General features: G+C 44.9%; 1 protein-coding gene across 1 annotated transcript in view; it reads right to left on the bottom strand.

Moving 5' to 3' along the window:
- Nucleotides 1-295: 295 nt before the first annotated feature.
- The window catches only part of OAZ2 (ornithine decarboxylase antizyme 2), a 126,704-nt gene continuing 99,410 nt past the window's right edge, over nucleotides 296-27,589 (bottom strand). The window contains 5 exon segments of the mRNA XM_077262778.1: nucleotides 296-756; nucleotides 4,883-4,968; nucleotides 6,372-6,547; nucleotides 14,578-14,658; nucleotides 14,660-14,735. Of these exon segments, the coding sequence (XP_077118893.1) occupies nucleotides 626-756; nucleotides 4,883-4,968; nucleotides 6,372-6,547; nucleotides 14,578-14,658; nucleotides 14,660-14,735 (550 nt within the window). The 3' untranslated portion in view covers nucleotides 296-625.

Raw genomic sequence — 27,589 nt, 5'->3', positions numbered from 1 at the left:
ATAATAAAGATAAGCTGGTCATAAAGAGAAGATAAAGTCATTCAATTTCAGAATGAATTTGCCAATAGTCTAACGTGTAGGGGACACTCAGACCATGACCTAATGTCCTTCCATTTTAACATGCTTGGTCAATTGTTCCCCAGGGAGATCATCCACTACGAGAAGTGACTGACGGATTATACTCCTCCTACCATTGAAATAGACAGAGCATGAGACAAATGAGCGTTCAGCATTGTATGTGCATGTGTATGGCCAGCATTCCTTCTAGCATAAAAAAAGCACACCCACAACAGACTGGCATTTAAGATTACTATTTTTTTTCATATGCAGTTTCAACTACATTCTGAGTACATGTTTGTGACCACAGACTGCAAGGTGCTTAAAGTTGATGCTCTTAAACAAAATTGCAGAAAAAAAAACAAAACCCAAAACAAAATCTTATTCATAAAACTGAAAGAAAGGCCAAAAATATCAGTCCATCGCATGACCATGCGCGCTTGTCCTCCCATGCCTAGGGAAAAAGTGCGAAAAATTCTCAACAGCTACTTGGATACACACAAAGAAAACAAAAAGGAAAAACTCAAAAACAAAAATGGAGCTACAAGAACTACATGTCCGCTGTATATTATTCCTCATCTGATGAGCTCTGGTCAAGAGTGTACACCATGAACAAAACTTCAGGACGTGCGGGGACACAGGGGTGCCCAGGGCGCACAATCTCAAAACCGAGGAAACTGAACGTCTTGAGGAGTGGACCTGTGAAAAGAAAAATAAATAAGTACACTAACCATCAAATAAATATAAAAATAAGAGTATTAGTACTAGCAGCTTGAAGTTGAAAAAAAAGATAGTCATGCCCTTTTGTCTCACTAGTGACTCATGGAGATTTGAGAAATCTAAAATCGCCAGCACGTTACATCATTAATCACAAATTACACAGTTTACAGTTTAACCTATTAGCTTAATATTGAGGATTTTTATAAAAACTGCTCAAAACAATAGTCATATTTCGATCACTGAAGTAATGTATTGTCAACAGGTTTCTGTATTTGATTTATATTACAGTGAAATATGGTTACCGTATATACTCGAGTATAAGCCGACCCCCGTAATTTTGCCACAAAAAACTGGGAAAACTTAATGACTCGAGTATAAGCCTAGGGTGGAAAATGCAGCAGCTACCGGTAAATTTCAAAAGTAAAAATAGATACCAATTAAAGTAAAATTAATTGAGACATCAGTAGGTTAAGTGTTTTTGAATATCCATATTGAATCAGGAGCCCCATATAATGCTCCATAAAGTTTGATGGGCCCCATTAGATGCTCCATATTAAAATATGCCCCATATAATCCTGCATAAAGGGTAATAAGGGCCCCATAAGATGCTCCGTACAGTCACTTGCCCCATACAGTGCTGCACAAGCGTTATGGCCCCATACAGATGCTCTGTACAGTCACTTGCCCCATATAGTGCTGTACAAGCGTTATGGCCCCATACAGATGCTCCGTACAGTCACTTGCCCCATATAGTGCTGCACAATGGTTATGGCCCCATAAGATGCTCCGTACAGTCACTGCCCCTTATAGTGCTGCACAAGCGTTATGGCCCCATAAGATGCTCCGTACAGTCACTGCCCCATATAGTGCTGCACAATGGTTATGGCCCCATAAGATGCTCCGTACAGTCACTTGCCCCATATAGTGCTGCACAATCATTATGGCCCCATAAGATGCTCCATACAGTCACTGCCCCATATGCTTTTGCTGCGATAAAAAAAAATAAAAAAAAAAATCACATACTCACCTCTCTTCGCTCAGGACCCCCGGCACTTTCAATATTTACCTGCTCCTCGTGCGGCTCCGTTTTCAGCTCTGACGTTCAGCAGAGGGCGCGCACTGACTACGTCACCGCGCCCTCTGACCTGAGTGTCACTGCCAGAGGACGCTGATGACGGAGCCGCACCAGAACGAGGAGCGGTAAATATCGCGCAGCGCTGTATACTCACCTACTGCTGGCGCGGTCCCCTCTATGGGAGGTGGAGCCGCATATTCATTTCGGTAATGAGCGGGACCATGTGACCGCTCAGTACAGGAAGAATATGCAGCGCTGGAAGAAGCAGGGACCGCACCAGCAGTAGGTGAGTATAATTAGATAGCCCCCGCCCCCCTCCCGACCCCCGGGTATGACTCGAGTATAAGCCGAGAGAGGGACTTTCAGCCCAAAAAAATGGGCTGAAAATCTCGGCTTATACTTGAGTATATACGGTAGTTTCTGTACTTTTTTTTTTTTTTTTTTTATACCACTGCTTGCACTTTAACCCTTTCCAACATTCTCAGTACATTTCCGCCGCCAGTCAGTAGGTGGTGTAAGGAATGGGCTCACGGGGCAACCTCACCCATACCAGGCAGGTAATGGCTGTATTACAGCCAGGACCTGCATCTAACAACTGACTGGAGTGGAGCTCCATCTGAAACGGTCAACCGGCACGGGGGCATGTCATTCTAGGCATCCATCAGCGCTCAATTGAAGCAATCGCGGGGTGCCAATGGGTTGAAGTGACAGCTGGGGGTCTGCTGAAGACATACGTGCCTATCATAATGGAGCCCCATTGAAGCACAGCCACAAGCTTTATTTCAAAGGAGACTGCAATTTTGTATTATATGCAGCAATACTGTGGTATTGCAGTTCACAGTAGAAGAGATCAGAATCACAAGGTCAAGTCCCCTAAGACGACTAATAAATACAGTAAAAAAAGTTTAGAAGCATATGAAAAAAAAAACCTCACTCCCCTTTTACCAACTAAAAATAAAGATAAAAAAATGCACATGTGGTATTGCCGGGTCCAGAAAAGTCCAATCAAAATATAAAGATAATTTACCTGATTGGTAAACTCCAAACAGGGAAAAAAAAAAAGCACAAAAACTTCAAAATGTCACAGCAGCATTATTGGGTGATGCAATGTTGCAAAAAATACCGTAAGAAGTGATTAAAATGTCATATCTACCCCAAGATGGTATTAAAAACAAAAATACCGTACCTTGTCATGCCGTGCAAAAAAAACAAACAAACAAAAAACAAACAAACAAACACCCTCTCACAGCACCATCGTCCCCAAAATGAAAACGTTATTACAGGTCTTGGGAAATGGCAATACAAACTATTGCTCTGGGACAAAAAAAAAATTGCCATGTCAGGAAGGAGCTAATGACAAATTAACCTGTTTAGTGTTGCTTGAAAGCCAGGTTTTGACCCCTGTGTGTGCAGATAAATCTCACTTCTTTTAGGAAATGTCGCAAGCTAAGCCATCTTATCCTTTGGGTATTTATGGAGGCCTTGTCAATTACTTCCAATACCCTTATCCGGGTCATGACATGCCAAAGGATTGCCTGATTAACAAGGTATAAATTTAGATGCGATATCACAGCTCACAGCTACGAGGATCTTGAAGTCCCAATGTACAATTTTAACAAGCTCTTTAATATTTAAGCGATGTTCCGACTGCTGAATAAAATCAGAAATCTGCTGCATTAAAGGGACATTCAGGCCTTCTTACACTGATGACCTACCCTTAGGATAGACCATCAGTATTAGAGCAGTGGAGGTCGGAGGCTCCGCATCCCACTAATAAGCTGTGGCTGGGAATACAGTGTGTGTAGCCAGAGCTACACAGCGTCACGCACGGGGTACTGGCTTTTCTGGACTACTCGTGAAGTTAATGGAAGCTGAAGTGCAGAACTCAAGGACAGGTTTGACTTTCTTCTCAAATATTATTTTGTTAAATAGCATGCAGACGTAGGGGGAGCAGAAGAGGCGCGGCAGTGGGCGGGGCTTAACGGAGGAAGTAGTATTTCATCTGCAGCCCCGCCGAAAGCTAGTGTTAAACTAGCCTAATAAAATTCATCAATTCCTATAAAGGGTGAAATGCAGTACTCAAGGAGAGCCACTAATAAGTGTGCGGGACAGAGCTTTTTGGCTCCGCATGTTTTGATATTTTTATTTATTTTGGAATCACAATGGGAAATCTGTACCAAAATCTGCTCTGGATTATGGAGGATTTGCCTCAAAATCTGCTCCATACAGATCCATCCTTATGCTTTATTATGGACATGCTGGTGATTTAAAGGCTTGGGCTTCAAGCGTCGGGAGCTACTTGCATACAGTTATTTGCATGCAGACTAGATGTGCACAACCTCGCTTAATACAAGTGAAATCGCATACTTAAGGTCACATGACCACTCCTGGCGCTGGGGAATCATGACAGTGTGCAGATTCACAAGTATGCAGTCACAGAGTCACTACACACTTGAGTCCCAAGCCTGGACAACCCCTCCAAGGTAGTACAGAGTAAAATATCTAAAACACTGGGAATAATAATCCCAGTTCATGTATATTGCTGCACGTCTAAACTCTTGGCCGACAAAATTAAATAAGGATTACTACATCTACGGTAGTAAAGCAGACAATTTTTTAATAGAAAGATCATTTATAGCCAGGTTAGGGTTTGACAGGTCGTACATTCATGTAAATATTTGAGGATTGAAGAAAAACTGTACATTTACAAATATATAGATTAAATCATAAACAGATAAATAGATCTTAACCCCCACGACAGTATGAAAATTCACTCAACTTTACTGAAAATTCACTTTATGCCAGTGAGTTTTCAGACCATGCCATGTGGATGTTATTCTATTTTTCCTTACGGAAAATCAATAAAGTAGAGTTTTTTGTGATATTTTTGGCTGTGCAGTTTCCTTCAATCCTCAAACAAATTTACTAAGTTGGAAGTCCAGAACAGGCGTGTCAAGCACGGATTTGGAAAAGACATGTGAAATACAGACATGGTAGGCTTGTATGACTATCTTATGCACATTCGCATACCTCTATCTTCTCGACTCTTTCTGAAGCAGATAAAGACATATCTAACTTTCATCTTTTCTTCTGCAAACTCAAGTAGAGCCAGCAACCTATTGACAGAGAGTAAGTATGTCAGAGGCAAAGCAAATGTACAAGATGGTGGTAGAATGGAGAAACTGATCACATAGACCCAAACTTTACCTAACTAGATTATAAAGAGAGCAGAGGAAACCCAGCCATATGGGCATATGGAGACATTCATTCTATACTGGTCAGACTGCATAACCCTTTACCGGAAATTGGTTACCAGATTTTTGCTACCCCATCTGATAGCAGCAAAATGTAGGGGCCGATTATGGTTTAAGCGCATTTTTATTTTAATTTTTTGGTGTTGCTGCGACTAACAAACTGAAGTTCTGAGCTTCAATTTTTCTCCTGTATAGAGAACTTGAATCTTAATTGTTTGATTGCTTGTCCCATACAATACACAAACTGCATTTCTCCAGTTTTCACCAGGCCCCTCTTTCATAGCAACACATCGGCCACCAGTAATTGTGTTGTGTGGGAAGCAGATGGCAGTCTGAACAGATGTCCGGGACAGAACGTGGTGCTTAAAATTCTTTCGTTAGTGATTGACTGGCATTCGATAGTAGCACTGATCTCTGCTGTTAAAGACAGATGCCAGCTACATAACATGGCCAACATCTGTCCTGTGTGGAGCAGGCTCAGGTCCCGAGTTCGCACTAAGCACGCTGACAGAATCCATGACGTATATCTTTGTAATGGAGCACTTAATTGTAAAATTAAATAAATGCTGTGAAAGCACTTCTATAGTGACTGCCTCAGTATTTGGCTGAGTGTTCTTCACTTCTGAGCTGGATCATACCTGCCCTTTAAATCTGTACGTATCTCAAATTTAGAAGTGCAGTCTATATAGCAGTAATGCAGTTCAACATTCCCATTTTCACATGCACCTAATGTGCGCTCATAGTGTTGTTGTATTAGTTCGTTTGTATGCCAAAACAGATTCTCTTGTGACTGTGGTTTTTAACCCCATCAGCCCTAGGGGATTCTTGCTGCTTTCGGGTTTTTTTACGCCCCTTCTTCCAAGAGGTATAATTTTTTTCCAACCATAAAAAGGGCTTCGTTATGGAAGGAAGAGTTGTACTTTTTAAGGACACCATTTATTCTGCAACAGCATACTGGAAAACAGGGGAAAAAATATCCAAGTGCGATGAAATTGAGAATAATGTTTTGTTTTTTTTTTAAATTATTTACAGTGTTCAATATACAGTAAAACGTCAACTTCATGATGCTATTATTCTACGTGTGTGACAGGGCAGAGCAACCTCTAAACTGCAGTCACCCCAGACCGCCAGCTCCCTCCCATTTACTAGATCGCTTTTTTGCTGCAGAAAATGCGAAGAGTATGAGCGCTATTGTTTTTTACTATTGACCTGGTTATAGTGCAATCTGATGCATTACTTTACATTCTAAAAATCTTGTTGCATACCCCTCTTTGCTCCCATCTGCTAAGATGCCCTCAGGTATTTCCACAAAGAGGCTCTGATTTGACAGCATGGCCTTCCATGATGAGTGTTTCACCTCGGTAACCTTATATTGGAAATGGACGAGGTGGGGCTTCCCATCATTCCCCGGGAGATCCTGAGAAACTGTAAGCTTTTCGTCCTGCGTCAAGAAATAGACAAAACAAGTGAGACAAAGTGGAAGTACTGCCAAAAATAAAATGCGCACTTTGGTTTAAGACAGCGATGTTAAAGGGTTCTGTAATTAAAAATAGCTGTGAGCTGATACTAATAGCCTGGGAACCTTTATGGCTATTGGCCCCTTCCCAGAAATATTAACATCAGCCCCATCAGTCAGCTTTACCTCAGCTGGTTATGAAAATTAAGGGGGACTTTTTTTTTTTTTTCATACACGGTACACAGACAGTGGGTGCTGACTAGAAATCTCATGATTGTCACATGGTTGCGCTAATTGCAGGGAGACCAGGCAACAATGATGAGAGCTATATTCAGTACCAGGGAACAGCACCAATTGTACTGCTATTCCCAGGCAACGGTACGTGTCATACTGATGACACATGGATGTGCTTTTTCCACACCGTTCGTGTGAAAGACCTGACATGTGTGCACCACCATTGAATACAATGTGCATACAGACATAAAAAAAAAATGGACGTGTGAAGAAGGCCTTAGGAAGAGTTTCTCATTATCAGCAGAGGCAGGATTACATTGGCAGGTGGCAAAGCTATACACAGCTGATAACACAGGATCCAATCATAATAGGTGATGTCATACCTGACCCTACTCCCCCTCCCTTCACATTTTCAGTACATTTGCACAAGCTCTTTAGATGCTTCAATACTAGTGATGAGCGAATATACTCGTTACTCGAGATTTCCTGAGCACGCTCGGGGGTCCTCCGAGTATTTTTTAGTGCTCGGAGTTTTAGTTTTCCTTGGCACAGCTGAATGATTTACATCTGATAGCCAGCATAAGTACATGTGGGGGTTGCTTGGTTGCTAGGGAACCCCCACATGTACTTATGCTGGCTAACAGATGTAAATCATTCAGCTGCGGCAAGAAAAACGAGATCTCCGAGCACTAAAAAATACTCGGAGGACCCCTGAGCGCGCTCGAGAAATCTCGAGTAACGAGTATATTCGCTCATCACTAGTATTGAAGCATACTATCATCGCTCATCACTATTCAATACAAAAGATAGGGTCAGAGTTTGTTCATTGTGGCGAATAGTACTAGTGTTTAAGGAAACAGGAAGTTATAGGTTTATTCTCAAGTTGTCTCTTGAGCGGTTCAGAGCATTTTCCTTAGTCTCCTCACTTCCTGGTTTCTGGCAGAGCCGCTCTCCTTGAGTGACCATACAGCTATAATGGTTTGTTTTGAGTCTGTACTGTTATACCTGTAGTTACACATAGTGATAACACCGCATTTGAATAAGCACACAGGTCAGAGAGCAGTGATTAGGAGACCAGCGGTGAAAGCTGTAGGCTAGTGATTTATAACTGCATTCCTTCAGAAGATGAACAAGAGGGAAGGGAGGTGAGGAGCAAACTGCTGTATTTATTTATTTATTTAACTCATTTATATAGCTCCATTCATTCCACAGCGCTTTACAGACATTATCATATGGAAACTAATGGGCTGGAGAGAGATGAAAGGGGTTGTCTGGTCAAAACGATCTATGCAGCTGCAGACTTGTGAATCCTCACATAACGCTCACCATGTGCTGGTAGGAATCTATGGTGTCACCACCAGGAACAGTGGTCACATGACCGCAAGTATCCGATATGCATACTCTTGGCCAGAATCCGACTACACTATTTTTGGTATTGCGTGAGATTGGAAAGTCTAGGCGGATTTTGGCTAGGAGTAGGCATATTGCATACTTGCCATTCCTGGTGCTGACACCGCAGTCACAGATTGACTGCAGACTTGTTGCTTTAGACCGGACAACCCCTTTAACACATTTCCTGGAATACAACTACTGATCACTCTTGGCCAGGGTCTGGAGGTAAAGCACTATGGAAACTAGGTGTAAGCTATTAAAAGCTCCCAATGTAGGAGAGTGATAGCAGACAAACCACAAGAAAATCAGCAAGTTTTCAATGGACTTCCTTTATCCAACTACCAATTAAAGCACTTTACGAACTTGAGAATACACCTTCCAAGTCTACAAACGCCCCAGTGGCCAGTGTGAAAATTGCAACATTTTTATTTATTACAGTGTGCATTTGTGATACACTTGTATAAAACACAAACTCGATTTAAATCAATAGTTTTACATTTATACACTTATTTTCTGATGATAGGTTTCTTTTTCTGCAGAATGGAAGCATAAATTAGACCACTAAAGGTGCGATTACATGGGCTGTATCGCCGAGAAAGGATATGTGTTTTGTTTATGCTATCAGATTTACTTAAAGGGAGTCTGTCAGCCCAAACTTACAATATAATTAAATCACAATTAAAGTATATCTGAACCACTAATTCTGCTGACTAGTAGATACATGATGAGACAAGCGATTAAGAAAGACACCACAATAAGATGATGTAAGAGCACTGCAACTATGTTCTGTTCTGCAGAACTACAAGCAACTGGGAGTCTCCCGACAATAATGCAAGAGAAAAAGATGTGGAAAGAAAGTATAATGTGCAAGTGGCTGCATCAATCTGTAGGGGGGGGGGGGGGGACTAACAGAGGGATCAATAACAAAATAGATATTTGACTACACTTTACAGAAGATTGTAGCAAAACGTCAAAGCCACCACATGTCATTGTCCTCCTAAATCCTTATCAATTTATGGCCATCATCTAAACCATTTTCTACCAGAATTAAAAATGTCCTATCCTTCTCTAATGGCACTAATGTCTTATCTTTGCCCTCCCCCCAGTTCCTTTTTGATGATGCTTCATTTGAGACTCCCAATGCATGCTGGGATACTCAAACAAAGTGTCATCAGAGGACAGAAGCTTTGACAACGCACTCTGCAGTTTCGTTACTGCTGATGTGAGCCAGCAACCAACAGCGCACTGTCATTGTGCACATCGCAATGAGACTAGCCCGGCTCCTGAAACTAAGGTAACTGATGATAATGATGATGATGATGATGATGATGATGATGCATTGGAATACTCAAATGAAGAGTCATGAAAAAGAAAAGGGGGTGGGGTGGGAATTCGGTAATTTTTAATTACCGTATATTATATTAGAAATTATATTTTTTTTTTATGTGAAAATGCAAAATTCTGTGCAATGTGTGTTGGGGCTCTTAAAGTTATAAAAGAAAAAAATAAATAAAATAAATAGTACTTTAAGCACAGTCCCGGGGTCAGTGGCAGCCAATCAGTGAGCTCAGCGGCTGTGCGCAGGGCGTTCCATCTACATGGACAGATCTTCTGAGCCGATTGGCTGCTGCGCTGTCGACAGGATGTCAGCATTGCAGCCAATACCAGACACTAGGAGCAGCAGTGGAAGTTCAGTGCTGGACCCACAGATTGCAAGTAAAGAGCAGTTTTTTCTTATTAATATATAAATTGCACCCAGGGACTTTGATTTTCTGAAAGGGAACAACCGCTATAATACCAAGCTCAGCTCCGCAAAATTAGTTTAATAAAGGTGCATCTAAAGTGGTATCATCTGTCACTTGCCAGGCTTCGGCAGGTACAAGCTCAGCAGATACTGAGCACAAATCAGTGGTGTCTTATCTCATGATACGAGAGGCGCAGGGTAACCCTTCAAACTAAACACGTTTAAATAAAGGTCACCAACCTGCTTAGTGAAATTGAGCTGGTTAATCAAAGTGCAGCCCTAAAATAATGATGGCCTCCAGCCGATTTGGATTAAAACTTGTTCACTGTATATTTCAGCAGTTTAAAATTGTGTGCATTAACACATCCCACTAAAGCATTAAATTATGCATTTCAGACATAGTGCTGTGTCCGAAGCGTGCAAATTTTTGCTTATATGCCATGATTTAATGTACTGTAAATTCTAACCTGTGGAAATAAATACGGTGAACAAGTTTTATTCTGAAACAACTGGAAGCGTTAGTTTGTGATGTCTGCACTTCAAGCCAAACAGAGGCCTGCTTTCCGTGTCGAGGATTAATTAGGGCCACACAGAGGGTGAGCTAGTGCATCCTGTGCATTACATTTTCTGCTGCATCTGTGGGGGTCTCTATAAAATACAACACATAATGGAAGCAGACATTGTAAAAAGGACTTGCAGTAGACCGGGAAGTCATTGCCGTGAAAGATCAGCAGATTTTGTGTCATTTAAGAATATTGGTATTATGGTAATTAACAAGCTTAATATTAGCTGCATGTAAGAATGCTCTGAAAACAACAGTAATCAGAAGTAAAAAAACAGAAGGGGGAGGGTGACTTGGTGATCTCATCTCTAAGTCCCACACAGACCTTAGATTGTTGGTGAGCATCTGCTTTTTTTCTGCCATGTATTTGATATTATTTACCAATAAAAGAATTTGTTTTTGCATACTTAGACTGGAAGCTGGATCATTCCTCCGTTACCCTGCATTACGTATATTACTTATTAAAATTACTTATTTTGTATAGAATCTGAGTTACAGCCAGTATCATATCCCAGAGCTGCATTCACAAATCTGCGGCCTTCTTAGTCACCATCTTTAAAGGGCCACTGTCACCCCCCTCCAGCCGTTATAAACTAAAAGAGCCACCTTGTGCAGCAGTAATGCTGCATTCTAACAAGGTGGCTCTTTTAATTTTTGGTTCAAGTATTCCCAAAATAAAGCGTTTTGAAACTTAGCCAAAATACCTGTCTTTAGCCAGGGAGGCGGGTCCTCACTCCCCAGCTTGAAACGCTACTCTGCCGTCACTCAAATCTTCAGGGGCTTTCGGAGCCGCCCCCTCCGCGCTTTTTTCTCTTCAAAACCGGCGCCTGCGCTGTGTTTCAGCTCTGGACGCGTGACGTCCCAGCCAGGCTTGCAGACTGCGCCTGTGCGGGCATTGCGGCCACCCACCTTGGGAATCCCAGCCCCGCAGTGTGTTATGCATTATGCACAGTGCGTGGCTGGAAGGCGGGGGACCTGGGGGAGAGTCTGACACGCAGTGCGCATGCCCAGGAATCCTAGCCCCGCACTGTGCATAATGCATAACACACTCCGGGGCTTGGATTCCCAAGGTGGGTGGCCACAATGCCCGCACAGGCGCAGTCTGCAAGCCTGGCTGGGACGTCACACGGCCAGAGGTGAAACACAGCGCAGGCGCCGGTTTTGAAGACAAAAAAGCGCGGAGGGGGTGGCACCGAAAGCCCCTGAAGATTGGAGTGACGGCAGAGTAGCGGTTCAAGCTGGGGAGTGAGGACCCTCCTCCCTGGCTAAAGACAGGTATTTTGGCTAAGTTTCAAAACGCTTTATTTTAGAAATACTTGAACCAAAAACTAAAAGAGCCACCTTGTTAGAATGCAGCATTACTGCTGCACAAGGTGGCTCTTTTAGTTTATAACGGCTGGAGAGGGGTGACAGTGGCCCTTTAAACCTGTAACTGTACTGTAATATGATGTAAAACCCAGTCCAACACATAACTAGAGCTCAGCCAAAAGCGAACCGTGATGGAGATGTGCCAGTCTGCTATCTGGCTAACTGTTTTTAATATCAACCAGCAGAACTGGAAATTTAGCTCTGGACTGGAATAGATAAGTAATGCAATGTTTGTGCAAAGTCATTCAGAATATATCTGCCTCAAGTTATATACACGATGGGCTTTCTAAGTATGCAACAGATCAGGAATCAACAACTTGTGCCACTCCAGCCGTTGTCAAAAAAACAATTCCCGACGTTTCCAGATGGCCACAGACTGAGGCGACCTTTAAGGCATGTTGGGTGTTTCACAAAAGCCTGGGTGCTTCAAGTTTCTGATTCTTCAATAAATATATAGGTATTTCAGAGAAATGATACAATAACATAGTACTCCTACAGCCTCTTCCTTCATTAGATTATTGACGACCAATCAAGCACCTGACCAGATCAAGTTGTAGTCATATTGATGCATATTAGATATGTGTATATCTAACATTTGTGGCAAACAAAATAATACCCCACTGATGTTCACAGACAAAATGATCTCTGCCTGCCCTTCAGTGTGATAGCAATGCGCCCTCCTGCCCTTCAGTGTGATACTAATGCGTCCTCCTGCCCTTCAGTGTGATAGCAATGCATCTTCCTGCCCTTCAGTGTGATAGCAATGCGCCCTCCTGCCCTTCAGTGTGATAGCAATGCGCCCTCCTGCCCTACAGTGATAGCAATGCGCCCTCCTGCCCTACAGTGATACCAATGCGTCCTCCTGCCCTACAGTGATAGCAATGCGACCTTCTGCCCTTCAGTGTGATAGCAATGCGCCCTCCTGCCCTTCAGTGATAGCAATGCGCCCTCCTGCCCTTCAGTGTGATAGCAATGCGCCCTCCTGCCCTTCAGTGTGATACCAATGCGTCCTCCTGCCCTTCAGTGTGATACCAATGCGCCCTCCTGCCCTTCAGTGATAGCAATGCGTCCTCCTGCCCTTCAGTGATAGCAATGCGCTCTCCTGCCCTTCAGTGTGATAGCAATGCGTCCTCCTGCCCTTCAGTGTGATAGCAATGCGCCCTCCTGCCCTTCAGTGATAGCAATGCGTCCTCCTGCCCTTCAGTGATAGCAATGCGCTCTCCTGCCCTTCAGTGTGATAGCAATGCGCCCTCCTGCCCTTCAGTGTGATAGCAATGCGCCCTCCTGCCCTTCAGTGATAGCAATGCGCCCTCCTGCCCTTCAGTGTGATAGCAATGCGCCCTCCTGCCCTTCAGTGTGATACCAATGCGTCCTCCTGCCCTTCAGTGTGATAGCAATGCGTCCTCCTGCCCTTCAGTGTGATAGCAATGCGTCCTCCTGCCCTTCAGTGTGATAGCAATGCGCTCTCCTGCCCTTCAGTGTGATAGCAATGCGCCCTCCTGCCCTTCAGTGTGATAGCAATGCGCCCTCCTGCCCTTCAGTGATAGCAATGCGCCCTCCTGCCCTTCAGTGTGATAGCAATGCGCCCTCCTGCCCTTCAGTGTGATAGCAATGCGCCCTCCTGCCCTTCAGTGTGATACCAATGCGACCTCCTGCCCTTCAGTGTGATAGCAATGCGTCCTCCTGCCCTTCAGTGATAGCAATGCGCTCTCCTGCCCTTCAGTGTGATAGCAATGCGCCCTCCTGCCCTTCAGTGTGATAGCAATGCTCCCTCCTGCCCTTCAGTGTGATAGCAATGCGCCCTCCTGCCCTTCAGTGTGATAGCAATGCGACCTTCTGCCCTTCAGTGTGATACCAATGCGTCCTCCTGCCCTTCAGTGATAGCAATGCGCCCTCCTGCCCTTCAGTGTGATAGCAATGCGTCCTCCTGCCCTTCAGTGATAGCAATGCGCCCTCCTGCCCTACAGTGATAGCAATGCGCCCTCCTACCCTACAGTGATAGCAATGCGCCCTCCTGCCCTTCAGTGTGATAGCAATGCGACCTTCTGCCCTTCAGTGTGATACCAATGCGTCCTCCTGCCCTTCAGTGATAGCAATGCGCCCTCCTGCCCTACAGTGATAGCAATGCGCCCTCCTGCCCTACAGTGATACCAATGCGTCCTCCTGCCCTACAGTGATAGCAATGCTCCCTCCTGCCCTTCAGTGTGATAGCAATGCGACCTTCTGCCCTTCAGTGTGATAGCAATGCGACCTTCTGCCCTTCAGTGAGATAGCAATGCGTCCTCCTGCCCTTCAGTGTGATAGCAATGCGACCTTCTGCCCTTCAGTGTGATAGCAATGCTCCCTCCTGCCCTTCAGTGTGATAGCAATGCGTCCTCCTGCCCTTCAGTGTGATAGCAATGCGTCCTCCTGCCCTTCAGTGTGATAGCAATGCTCCCTCCTGCCCTTCAGTGTGATAGCAATGCTCCCTCCTGCCCGTGCGGTAACATTTGCTTTACTGAGCACATTCAATAGTGATTGTCACTTCTCTACAGCAGAAAGTGCTACACCTTAAAATTAATCCCTACTGACTGATCTCAACATCTGGTCTCATTGACTTTACTGCAAAAACAGACTAAAAAAAAAAACATAACGTTTTTCCTATAAACGCGGAAATGCGAGAAGCCCCTCAATGGAGGTGTTTATTACGCCATAAACTTTGACTATTATTCTTACCTTATGTATCACAGCTGGGAGTGCAGGATCCCTGCTGTCCCCTCGCCCACCGGGGATCTTCAACAGTGGGTGAGGGGCATCAGGAGCACCACAGAGGCCCGGGAACGAGGTGCCTGCAGCACTGAAGCTGGGGACTGCTACTCAAAGGTAAAATACTACTGCAAAAGAAAAGAATAGGAAAAAAAAATTGGTTAACAATTACACACAAAGCTTCCTTCACATGTGTTCTTTCAGGAGTTTTCTTTAGCTGCTAGAAAACTGCATTCCTTAAATAAAAAATAAAAAAAGCACAACAAAACCACAAATAGTTATTGTCTTTATAAAACATTTATGTATGGTAGATGTTATTTGTTGACACCAGGTACATGCATAAACAAAACAAAAAAAACCCATCTCAGAGCACCTTTAGGGCTAATTCACAAGACCGGTGAAAAAAAAAAAGCTGTATATTATCACGAAAAAAATAAAATAAAAATATTTCTATCAGTATGGACTCCTGTGCACATCAGAATTAAGTCTGTACATCTGTACTGGAGTCATTTTTGTTTTATTCTGCCCTTTCAAAATTCGCTCAGAATAAAATCCGTTATAGTCCCATATATAATATGGATGGAAAAATCACATGGGTTTTCCAGAAAATTATTAGAAATGCAGCTGTCACTTAACTTCCATGGGCAACGGTCAGCCGCAAAACGGTATCCAAAAATGCAAGCTGCATTTTACCCTCGAGCACACAATTCTACTTTGTAAATGGAGAGTTCACGGTATCAAGATGCCACCAACTCCTGCCCTACACATACATAGCCTATAACGGAAATGTCCATCTACTTTTGATAGTAATTAGGAATATGTTATACACAGAGGTCTGATGACTTTACAGCTCTTTTTATGGCTAAGGTGGGGAATTAACAATGTGCTCCTTTTACAAAGGCAGAATAACAGCCGCAGCAAGCATGACAGCATAGGAAGGTACGGTAATATAGGAAGGGAACAGGCGGTTGTTTCGCATCCAGCGATTGTGCAATTCTCGGGAATGTGAAAGTCAACATGATACTTTGCCCCTATACAGAACGATGGCCCCATTACAGAAATAGCAGGGACATTCTTATTAAAGACACCCATCACAAAGCTGGTCCAACACAAAAACGGTCAAACAAAACATTTCTCAAATTATGTGTAAAGCCAGTCACACCATTCTGGGCAGCTAAAAAGACTGAAATAGACCATTTCCTGCAGACCACTGGAGCCTTTTCATCACACATACAAGACTGATGGAGGAAGGTATATACATATCTGTCAAAAAATTGCTCTAATGTATTTTTTCGGCTTGGGGAGACAGGGTGGGAGGGGTTGGCATTGTCTGGTCTTGTAGTTGAAATTATAGTGATGGACAGAAAATCTGCAGATTACTACAAGCAAAGACTAGGCACAGATCGATCAAGAGTTTGTTGTAACTTATGGTATTGTTGTCCACAATGGGAACCTGTCAGCAGAATTGTGCACAGTAACCTACAGTGTCAGGTCGGCACAGTTATACTGATTAAAATGCGCAAATGAAGATCTCGGGTGATGAAATCTCATCTCCTGAGATCTTGGTGCAGATATCTCCATCTGCGCATGCCCCGCCGCTGCCCCCCCCGCAGCCATTTTCACGAAGTCCACCGAACAGGAAACCATGGAACTGCGGGGGCTTTGGCTTTTCAGAAAATGTCGGCAGAGCCCCAGAGACCCCTGTGGCACCGCTGGGCACCCGTCATCCCAGCCTGCAGCAACGGCAATGGTAAAGTATACCTGCATTATAAGACACACCCCATTTCCCCCCAAATTTGGGGAGAAAAAACAGGCGTCTTATAACCCGAAAAATATGGTGTGTGTGTAAAAAAAAAAAAAAAAATTTATATATATTTGTCTAAGGTCCACTTCCGTCTGTTACGGAAATCCCATGTCGCTGATTGGTCGCGGCCGGCTGAGCGCGTCCAATCAGCGACAGGCACAGTCCGGCCACGAAATGGCCCCTCCCTACTCCCCTCCAGTCAGTGCCCCGTCCATACTCCCCTCCAGTCAGCGCCCACATAGTGTTTTGGTAGCGTTAACGGACTGCGTTACACTGCGGCATAACGCGGTGTAACGCAGTCCGTTAACGCTGCCATTACCCCTGTAAGTGTGACCAATGTTTTACTATTGATGTTGCCTATGCAGCATCAATAGTAAAAACATATAATGTTAAAAATAATAACAAAAAAAAATAAAAATAAATCATTAGATTCTCACCTTCCGGCATCCACGGCAGCCTTTCCCGCTCCTCGCGATGCTCCGGTCCCAAGAATGCATTGCGGCAATGACTCCAGATGACGTAGCGGTCTCGCGAGACTGCTACATCATCACGTGTTATTGCCACAAGGCATTACTGGGAACGGAGCGTCACGAGGAGCATCGCTAAAGGCCTGGGCTGGATCAGGGGGCTGCCGGAAGGTGAGTATATAACCATTTTATATTTTAATTCTTTTTTTTTTTTTTTTTTTGAACAGGGATATGGTGCCCACATTGCTACATGCTACATGGGCTCTGCTACATGCTACGTGGGCTGTGCTACATGCTACGTGGGCTGTGAGACTCTTTCGCCCGGGGCCCTCAAAAACCTGGAGCCGGCCCTGGCTTCACTGGCCGGCCGCGAACAATCAGCGACAGACGCAGTCCGACCGCGAATTGGCGTGGGATTTGAACCACACTTCGCTAATTGGTCGCGCCCGTCCGGCCGAATCCTGTGTATTCATTGCATTATTCTGAAATCTTCATAAATAAACTATATACATATTCTAGAATACCCGATGCGTTAGAATAGGGCCACAATCTAGTATATATAATACACATACTAGATGGTGGCCCTATTCTAACGCATCGGGTATTCTAGAATATGTATGTAGTTTATTTATGAAGATTTCAGAATAATTGCATGTGTACTGTGTGTATAATGTGCTTGAGGTTATCCTGATACTAAAAGAGAGGAAAAAAAAAAATCAATTTGAAAATGGCGCCTGAGCAGTAGCGGGTATCGGCGTATATAGAGGTGATCCGATAATACCTGCAGAAGGGTTTTTATTTCTTTTTTTCAGTATATATAGGTATTCATTAAGTAAACTAGGGGCAGGGGCTGGCTGGCACTTTTCAGCCTGGGGGGTAATCACAAGGCAGTGGCCCTTCAGTTGCGGTGGCCCTCCTTTTCCCTGCTTACCTCTGGCCATTGCATTAAAGCAGCAGACATAACAGGCTTTAAAAACATGCTGGTACAGAGATATGGGAACAGAACTGAGCTTGCTGCATAGATATGGGAGCAGAACCGAGCTTACTACAGAGATATGGGAGCAGAATTGAGCTTACTACAGAGATATGGGAGCAGAACCGAGCTTACTACAGAGATATGGAAGCAGAACCGAGCTTACTACAGAGATATGGGAGCAGAACCGAGCTTACTACAGAGATATGGGAGCAGAACCGAGCTTACTACAGAGATATGGGAGCAGAACCGAGCTTACTACAGAGATAAAGGAGCAGAACCAAGCTTACTACACAGATAAAGGAGCAGAACCGAGCTTACTACAGAGATAAAGGAGCGGAACCGAGCTTATGACAGAGATAAGGGAGCAGAACCGAGCTTACTATGAGATATGGGAGCAGAACTGATCTTACTCCAGAGATAAGGGAGCAGAACAGAGCTTACTCCAGAGATATACAGGTCCTTCTCAAAAAATTAGCATATAGTGTTAAATTTCATTATTTACCATAATGTAATGATTACAATTAAACTTTCATATATTATAGATTCATTATCCACCAACTGAAATTTGTCAGGTCTTTTATTGTTTTAATACTGATGATTTTGGCCTACAACTCCTGATAACCCAAAAAACCTGTCTCAATAAATTAGCATATCAAGAAAAGGTTCTCTAAACGACCTATTACCCTAATCTTCTGAATCAACTAATTAACTCTAAACACATGCAAAAGATACCTGAGGCTTTTAAAAACTCCCTGCCTGGTTCATTACTCAAAACCCCCATCATGGGTAAGACTAGCGACCTGACAGATGTCAAGAAGGCCATCATTGACACCCTCAAGCAAGAGGGTAAGACCCAGAAAGAAATTTCTCAACAAATAGGCTGTTCCCAGAGTGCTGTATCAAGGCACCTCAATGGTAAGTCTGTTGGAAGGAAACAATGTGGCAGAAAACGCTGTACAACGAGAAGAGGTGACCGGACCCTGAGGAAGATTGTGGAGAAGGACCGATTCCAGACCTTGGGGAACCTGAGGAAGCAGTGGACTGAGTCTGGTGTGGAAACATCCAGAGCCACCGTGCACAGGCGTGTGCAGGAAATGGGCTACAGGTGCCGCATTCCCCAGGTAAAGCCACTTTTGAACCATTAACAGCGGCAGAAGCACCTGACCTGGGCTACAGAGAAGCAGCACTGGACTGTTGCTAAGTGGTCCCAAGTACTTTTTTCTGATGAAAGCAAATTTTGCATGTCATTCGGAAATCAAGGTGCCAGAGTCTGGAGGAAGACTGGGGAGAAGGAAATGCCAAAATGCCTGAAGTCCAGTGTCAAGTACCCACAGTCAGTGGTGTGGGGTGCCATGTCAGCTGCTGGTGTTGGTCCACTGTGTTTCATCAAGGGCAGGGTCAATGCAGCTAGCTATCAGGAGATTTTGGAGCACTTCATGCTTCCTGGCACCTGCTCACAGTGCCAAAACCACTGGTAAATGGTTTACTGACCATGGTATTACTGTGCTCAATTGGCCTGCCAACTCTCCTGACCTGAACCCCCTAGAGAATCTGTGGGATATTGTGAAGAGAAAGTTGAGAGACGCAAGACCCAACACTCTGGATGAGCTTAAGGCCGCTATTGAAGCATCCTGGGCCTCCATAACATCTCAGCAGTGTCACAGGCTGATTGCCTCCATGCCACGCCGCATTGAAGCAGTCATTTCTGCCAAAGGATTCCCGACCAAGTATTGAGTGCATAACTGAACATTATTATTTGATGGTTTTTTTGTTTGTTATTAAAAAACACTTATTTGATTGGACGGGTGAAATATGCTAATTTATTGAGACAGGTTTTTTGGGTTATCAGGAGTTGTATGCCAAAATCATCAGTATTAAAACAATAAAAGACCTGACAAATTTCAGTTGGTGGATAATGAATCTATAATATATGAAAGTTTAATTGTAATCATTACATTATGGTAAATAATGAAATTTAACACTATATGCTAATTTTTTGAGAAGGACCTGTAGGAGCAGAACTGAGCTTACTACAGACATATGGGAGCAGAACGGAGCTTACTACAGAGCAGTGGCGTAACTACTAAAGTTATGGACCCCGCTGCGAACTTTCAAATGGGGTCCCCCCATGCCAAAATATATAGATGAATTAGAAATGGCGACACACGCAAACGTCATCTGCATTCGAAATACATGCACCATTACATAATTGATTGTAGGCTGGGCTCACAAGAGTGAGGCTATGTGCACGCGTTGCGGTTTTTGCTGCGGATCCGCAGCGGATTTGACGCTGCGGATCCGCAGCAGTTTTCCATGCGGTGTACAGTACAATGTTAACCTATGGAAAACAAAAACCGCAGTGCACATGCTGCGGAAAATTCCGCGCGGAGACGCTGCGGAAAAAAAAGAAGTAGCATGTCACTTCTTTCTGCGGATTCCGCAGCGGTTTTCAACCTGCACCAATAGGAAAGTGCAGTTGAAAACCCGCAGAGGAATCCGCAGAAGAAACCGCGTGAAAATCCACAGTGAAAACCGCAGTGGTTTTGCACTGCGGATTTTCCAAATCCGCTGCGGAAAAATCCGCAGCAAAATCCGCAACGTGTGCACATACCCTGAAGTTTACATTCTGTATACACATCACAACCTCCAGCCTAGCGGAGGGTATCCCTCCTGTAAACCCAGCCTGACAGGGACAACCCCTTATAAATGGAAGAGTGCTCCTCTAAACCATGCAATCACTGCCAATCCTCCAACCGTAAGTGGTGAATTTCCAGAGCTGGGAAATGGGAGCTCAATAATAGAACACGTCAACTTTGGTTCCCATCCCGCCTCAAGGAAGTATGGCAGACAGGTGTGATAAGACTATTAGAAAAACTACTGCTACACACACGGCAGTACATACTGGCAGAAGTGTGAGGGCATTAGTGCCTGTTTATGGACATGTTAGTGCCTCTTAGCTTCTGGCAATGTTTTACCTCAGTTCACATTTGGGCCATACCATTGTAAAACAGGTAGACACATTTACCCACTGACCCTTAGTATTCATAAGGAACTGCTGTCTACCCCTTAGTTGCCCACTGTATATAGTCAGGGTGGGAATGTGGGCAACAGAACAACACAGGGCGATGACACTGCTACCTGAACCCTTCAGCTGCCCTACAATGTGCAGGGAGTAAAACCAGTACAAAGTATGGCAGCCTCCCCTCAGAGCTGTCCAGGGCCGTACTGGAACAAAGAAGCAGCCCTGCCACACAAACCCCACAGACTATAACACTCCCCCCACACCCGATCAGTGGATTTTCCTATACTGTGTTGTGCCCTTCAATGCTTCTCTTAAAGGCGTTATTTGAAGAGCTATGTGTGAAGGCCGTCGCAGTGCGCACGATTGACCGCTTCTTTAAAGCGCCGGTTCTCGAGATCATGGGGGTCCCAGCGGTCGGACCCCAGCAACTACAAAGTTCTCGGGAAAGGGGATTACTTGGTATAATCCATTTAAATGTGTTTTCCAATATATTTTTTTTTTTATTTTCCCATAGTATTCCTGAAAATAATAAACCAATGTTAACCCTCCCAAAGACCAATGTCGCCTATCCGAGAACAGGACAGGAGTGGTACCGTACAGTGTATATATACAGGACAGGAGGAGCGGTACTATATGTATCATATGTATCATAACTGAGCAGCACCAAATATTTAAGGGCTTGCCTACTACTAGGACAATCCCTAAATGTTCGGCCCCGATAAATTACTAAAGCCTAAAGCTCATCCTGCACTTCCTCTTCATGTTCAGTTTGTCTGAAGGCAGAGACAGTGACACCAGCGCTGATTGGTTCCAGGCAACATGTGGCATAATACATCACAGCCACTGTGGGAACGGCGCTGGCACGGCAGGTGAGTATAGGCTTTATTAATTTATCGGGGCTGAACATTTAGTTTAAGATGAGGTTGTCCTAGTGGGAGACAATCCCTTTAAGCAGTGGACTCTTTATTAGCCCATATTCTCAGCCATATTCTCGGAGTCCACTGCATACACACAGGGAACCGTGGAATTACCGGGGCTCTGGCCTGTCGCAAAACGGCAGCGCTGGACACCCACGCAGCACTGCTGGGCACCGGAGACACCCGCAGCACCGGCCAGCAACCGCCAGGCACCCAGAGACACCCGGCAGCAGCACCAGACATGCACCAGCACAAGACCCCCCACACCATCACGCCGCACATCAGAGCCCCCCTCATCCTGGCCTGCAGCATCACCCCACTCCTGCCTCCTCCAGCAAGGACCCTGAGACCCCCCCTTCACTGCACGCACCACCCCTGGTAAGCAATGAGACACATGGATTATAAGAAGCACCACCACTTTATTAAAAAATATCCTTTTCTTATCTCTCTCCTCAAAATTTGGGGTGCGTCTTATAATCCGGAGCGTCTTATAATCCAAAAAATACGTATATATATATATATATATATACACACACACATATATATACAGTATGTATGTGATGTGCGCGTGTGTGTGTGTGTGTGTGTGTGTGTGTGTGTGTGTGTGTGTGTGTGTGTGTGTGTGTGTGTGTGTGTGTGTGTGTGTGTGTGTGTGTGTGTGTGTGTGTATATATATATATATATATATATATATATATATATATATATATATATATATATATATATATATATATATATATATATATATATACATATACACACTCACCGGCCACTTTATTAGGTACACCATGCTAGTAACGGGTTGGACCCCCTTTTGCCTTCAGAACTGCCTCAATTCTTCGTGGCATAGATTCAACAAGGTGCTGGAAGCATTCCTCAGAGATTTTGGTCCATATTGACATGATGGCATCACACAGTTGCCGCAGATTTGTCGGCTGCACATCCCAAAGATGCTCCATACAAGGCAGGATGGATCCATGCTTTCATGTTGTTTACGCCAAATTCTGACCCTACCATCCGAATGTCGCAGCAGAAATCGAGACTCATCAGACCAAGCAACGTTTTTCCAATCTTCTACTGTCCAATTTCGATGAGCTTGTACAAATTGTAGCCTCAGTTTCCTGTTCTTAGCTGAAAGGAGTGGTACCCGGTGTGGTCTTCTGCTGCTGTAGCCCATCTGCCTCAAAGTTCGACGCACTGTGCGTTCAGAGATGCTCTTAGGCCTACCTTGGTTGTAACGGGTGGCGATTTGAGTCACTGTTGCCTTTCTATCAGCTCGAACCAGTCTGCCCATTCTCCTCTGACCTCTGGCATCAACAAGGCATTTCCGCCCACAGAACTGCCGCTCACTGGATTTTTTTTCTTTTTCGGACCATTCTCTGTAAACCCTAGAGATGGTTGTGCGTGAAAATCCCAGTAGATCAGCAGTTTCTGAAATACTCAGACCAGCCCTTCTGGCACCAACAACCATGCCACGTTCAAAGGCACTCAAATCACCTTTCTTCCCCATACTGATGCTCGGTTTGAACTGCAGGAGATTGTCTTGACCATGTCTACATGCCTAAATGCACTGAGTTGCCGCCATGTGATTGGCTGATTAGAAATTAAGTGTTAACAAGAAGTTGGACAGGTGTACCTAATAAAGTGGCCAGTGAGTGTGTATATATATGTATATATATATATATATATATATATATATATATATATATATATATATATACACACACACACACACACACACACATACACACTCACTCACACATACATTATATAGGTGAAACTGCGACTGTGGTATGTGTGTTATATAGGTGATACCACACACACACACACTGCAGCTGGCCTATATGGGCTATACACAGCGGTCGCAGTATATTACACACAGTGGTATCATCTATATGACGTACGTACCACAGTTTCACCTATATAATGTATATAGACTGCTGTACATACATTATATAGGTGATACTGCTACTGCGGTATATAATCGCAGTATCACTTATATATTGTATATACAACAGTCAATATACATTAGACAGGTCAAACTGCAAATGCTGCATATACATAAAAAAGTTTTCATCTTGGTTCTCACCTGAGATAGGGGAGGTTGAGGAGGGTCCACTGTCCAGCCAGCATCGGAGGTGCTGAGGACGTGGGGCGGATGCCGGCCGGGGATTGGTGAGGAGAGCGCTGTTCTCTGACGCTGGTTCTGGCCAGGGTCAGACACAGTGAGGCTCAGGCTTCTCTGCGCGCGGTGGCAGCCTTTTCAAACTTCTGCACAGGCCTGGTGCGTGCGCTCTCCTGTTTGCCTTCACTGACAAAGGCTGCAGCTGTGTACGCAATCACGAACGAGGGCCATGTTCCCTCTACCTCAGCAGCCGGCCGCACACACAGGGGGCAGGGGGCGTGTCTGCTCCACTGTGAGGCAGCTGCCAGGACATAGAGAACACAGCGCCGGCCACCAGCAGCCCGAATCAGCTGCTTGGTGACCGACCCGGGGGGCACATGCCCCTCTGCCACCCGGCCCAGCCCGCGCCTGACTAGGGGGCAGGTCACTGAGGAATCAATGACCTGTCAGAAGCCATACAGATGAACACCTAATCAGAGCACCACATGAAGACCCCCCCACAGGCCACCCCGAAGCACGGGCATATCATTAACTCAAAACTGAAAATAAAGGATTATACAACAACCACAAGAAGGATTTCATCAACCAAGGTATCATTGTAATCAGCATAACGGCGCCGACCTGACAGTGTCTGTATGTTACTGTGCACAATCTGGCTGACAGGTTCCCTTTAAAAAGGTTATCCATGACTGACAAAACATATAGAAAGCAGCGGTCTGAAGTCTCGAATGTACAGCCAGTTTAAGGGATTAACGTAGTCTCATGATTTTCATTCATCCGTACAAACGTCAAATCTGAAGGAAATGTGAGTGCCATTCCAGCCTGCTCTTCCTTATTTCTTCCTCAGCATTCCATTCAATCAAGGAAACATAGTCTTCTGTCTGGGAAGGTCGCAAGCTAATCCAAACAATACTAATTAGTGTCCAAAGAAGATTAGGAAAAAGATTATATTACTGCCTTAGGGTACCGTCTCACAAAACGATTTACCAACGATCACGACCAGCGATACGACCTGGCCGTGATCGTTGGCAAGTCGTCGTGTGGTCGCTGGGGAGCTGTCACACAGACAGCTCTCCAGCGACCAACGATGCCGAGGTCCCTGGGTAACCAGGGTAAACATCGGGTTACTAAGCGCAGGGCCGCGCTTAGTAACCCGATGTTTACCCTGGTTACCGTCGTAAATGTAAAAAACAAACAAACAGTACATACTCACATTCCGGTGTCCGTCAGGTCCCTTGCCGTCTGCTTCCCGCACTGACTGACTCCCGGCCGTAAAGTGAAAGCAGATCACAGCGGTGACGTCACCGCTGTGCTCTGCTTTCACTTTACGGCCGGGAGTCAGTCAGTGCGGGAAGCAGACGGCAAGGGACCTGACGGACACCGGAATGTGAGTATGTACTGTTTTTATTTTTTTACATTTACGACGGTAAGCAGGGTAAACATCGGGTTACTAAGCGCGGCCCTGCGCTTAGTAACCCGATGTTTACCCTGGTTACAAGCGAACGCATCGTTGGATCGGTGTCACACACACCGATCCAACGATGACAGCGGGAGATCCAGCGACGAAAGAAAGTTCCAAACGATCTGCTACGACGTACGATTCTCAGCAGGGTCCCTGATCGCTGCTGCGTGTCAGACACAGCGATATCGTATGGATATCGCTGGAACGTCACGGATCATACCGTCGTAGCGACAAAAGTGCCACTGTGAGACGGTACCCTTACAATTTTGAGAACACATGTAAAACCTCGGAATCTCCCACCCCCCCTTACCCATCACGCCTAAGGTACCGTCACATTAAGCGACGCTGCAGCAATATCGACAACGGTGCCGATCGCTGCAGCGTCGCTGTGTGGTCGCTGGAGAGCTGTCACACAGACAGCTCTCCAGCGACCAACGATGCCGAAGTCCCCGGGTAACCAGGGTAAACATCGGGTTACTAAGTGCAGGGCCGCGCTTAGTAACCCGATGTTTACCATGGTTACCAGTGTAAATGTAAAAAAACCCAAACACTACATACTTACATTGCCATGTCTGTCGCGTCCCTCGCCTTCAGCTTCCCTGCACTGTGTAAGCGCCGGCCCTAAGCACAGCGGTGACGTCACCGCTGTGCTTTGCTTTACGGCCGGCACTGACACATTCAGTGCAGGAAGCTCTGAGCAGCAGCGCGGACGCCGGGGGACGTGACAGACATCAGAGGGTGAGTATGTAGTGTTTTTTTTTTTACTTTTACAATGGTAACCAGGGTAAATATCGGGTTACTAAGCGCGGCCCTGCACTTAGTAACCCGATATTTACCCTGGTTACCATTGTAAAACATTGCTGGCATCGTTGCTTTTGCTGTCAAACACGACGATACACGCCGATCTGACGACCAAATAAAGTTCTTTCAGCAACGACCAGCCATATCACAGCAGGATCCAGATCGCTGCTGCGTGTCAAACACAACGATATCGCTATCCAGGACGCTGCAACTTCACGGATCGCTATCGTTATCGTTGCAAAGTTGTTTAGTGTGAAGGTACCTTTATTAACAAGGCTCCATATCCACTTTACCCTTCAGCATTAGGCCACGTTCACACATTCAGGATTTGGTCAGTATTTTACCTCAGTACGTGTAAACCAAAACCAGGAGTGGGTGATAAATACAGAAGGGGTGACGTGTTTCTATTATACTTTTCCTCTGATTGTTCCACTCCTGGTTTTGGCTTACACATACTGAGGTAAAATACTGACCAAATACTGCTAGTGTGAACGTGGCCTTAGGTGGACAGGTCTCACAAAACAAGCGTTAAGAACACTAAAGCCCAACTGTTGGTAAAGGTGTAAGTTCTTCTTGAGGGCTGCATATCAGAAAAGTTGGCCATCGACAAAATTTGTTAAACATGCACGGCAAAAAAAAAAAAATGGTTTGGAGAAAACTTTAAATGGAGAGTAAAAAAATTTTGACCACATAAATCCACCAAATCTGGGCGATGGCAAGAAGGGAACTACAAAATTGTCTGTGGTATCAGTCACCACTAACATGGCATAAAATATTCCCACTTCTTCATATACCCGTTAGCGGTGCCTCTCAGACAAGATAACCCTGCTACAGCTCTGATAGTGAAGACCCTTTCTACTACCCTTAAGGCCCCGTCACACATAGCGAGATCGCTAGCGAGATCGCTGCTGAGTCACAAGTTTTGTGACGCAACAGCGACCTCAGTAGCGATCTCGCTATGTGTGACACGTACCAGCGATCAGGCCCCTGCTGCGAGATCGCTGGTCGTGTCGGAATGGCCTGGGCCGTTTTTTGATCGTTGAGGTCCCGCTGACATTGCTGAATCGGTGTGTGTGACACGGATTCAGCGATGTCTTCACTGGTAACCAGGGTAAACATCGGGTTACTAAGCGCAGGGCCGCGCTTAGTAACCCGATGTTTACCCTGGTTACCAGCGTAAATGTAAAAAAAACCAAACAGTACATACTCACCATCTGATGTCCGTCAGGTCCCTTGCCGTCTGCTTCCTGCTCTGACTGACTGCCGGCCGGAAAGTGAGAGCAGATCACAGCAGTGACGTCACCGCTGCGCTCTGCTCTCACTGTACGGCGGCACTCAGTCAGAGCGGGAAGCAGACGGCAAGGGACCTGACGGACATCAGATGGTGAGTATGTACTGTTTGTTTTTT

The sequence above is a fragment of the Ranitomeya variabilis genome, chromosome 5 (assembly GCF_051348905.1).
Source record: "Ranitomeya variabilis isolate aRanVar5 chromosome 5, aRanVar5.hap1, whole genome shotgun sequence".
Taxonomy (NCBI): Eukaryota; Metazoa; Chordata; class Amphibia; order Anura; family Dendrobatidae; genus Ranitomeya; species Ranitomeya variabilis.
The sequence above is the reverse complement of the archived record's forward strand: the minus strand, read 5'-3'. Positions and strand labels throughout refer to the sequence as shown.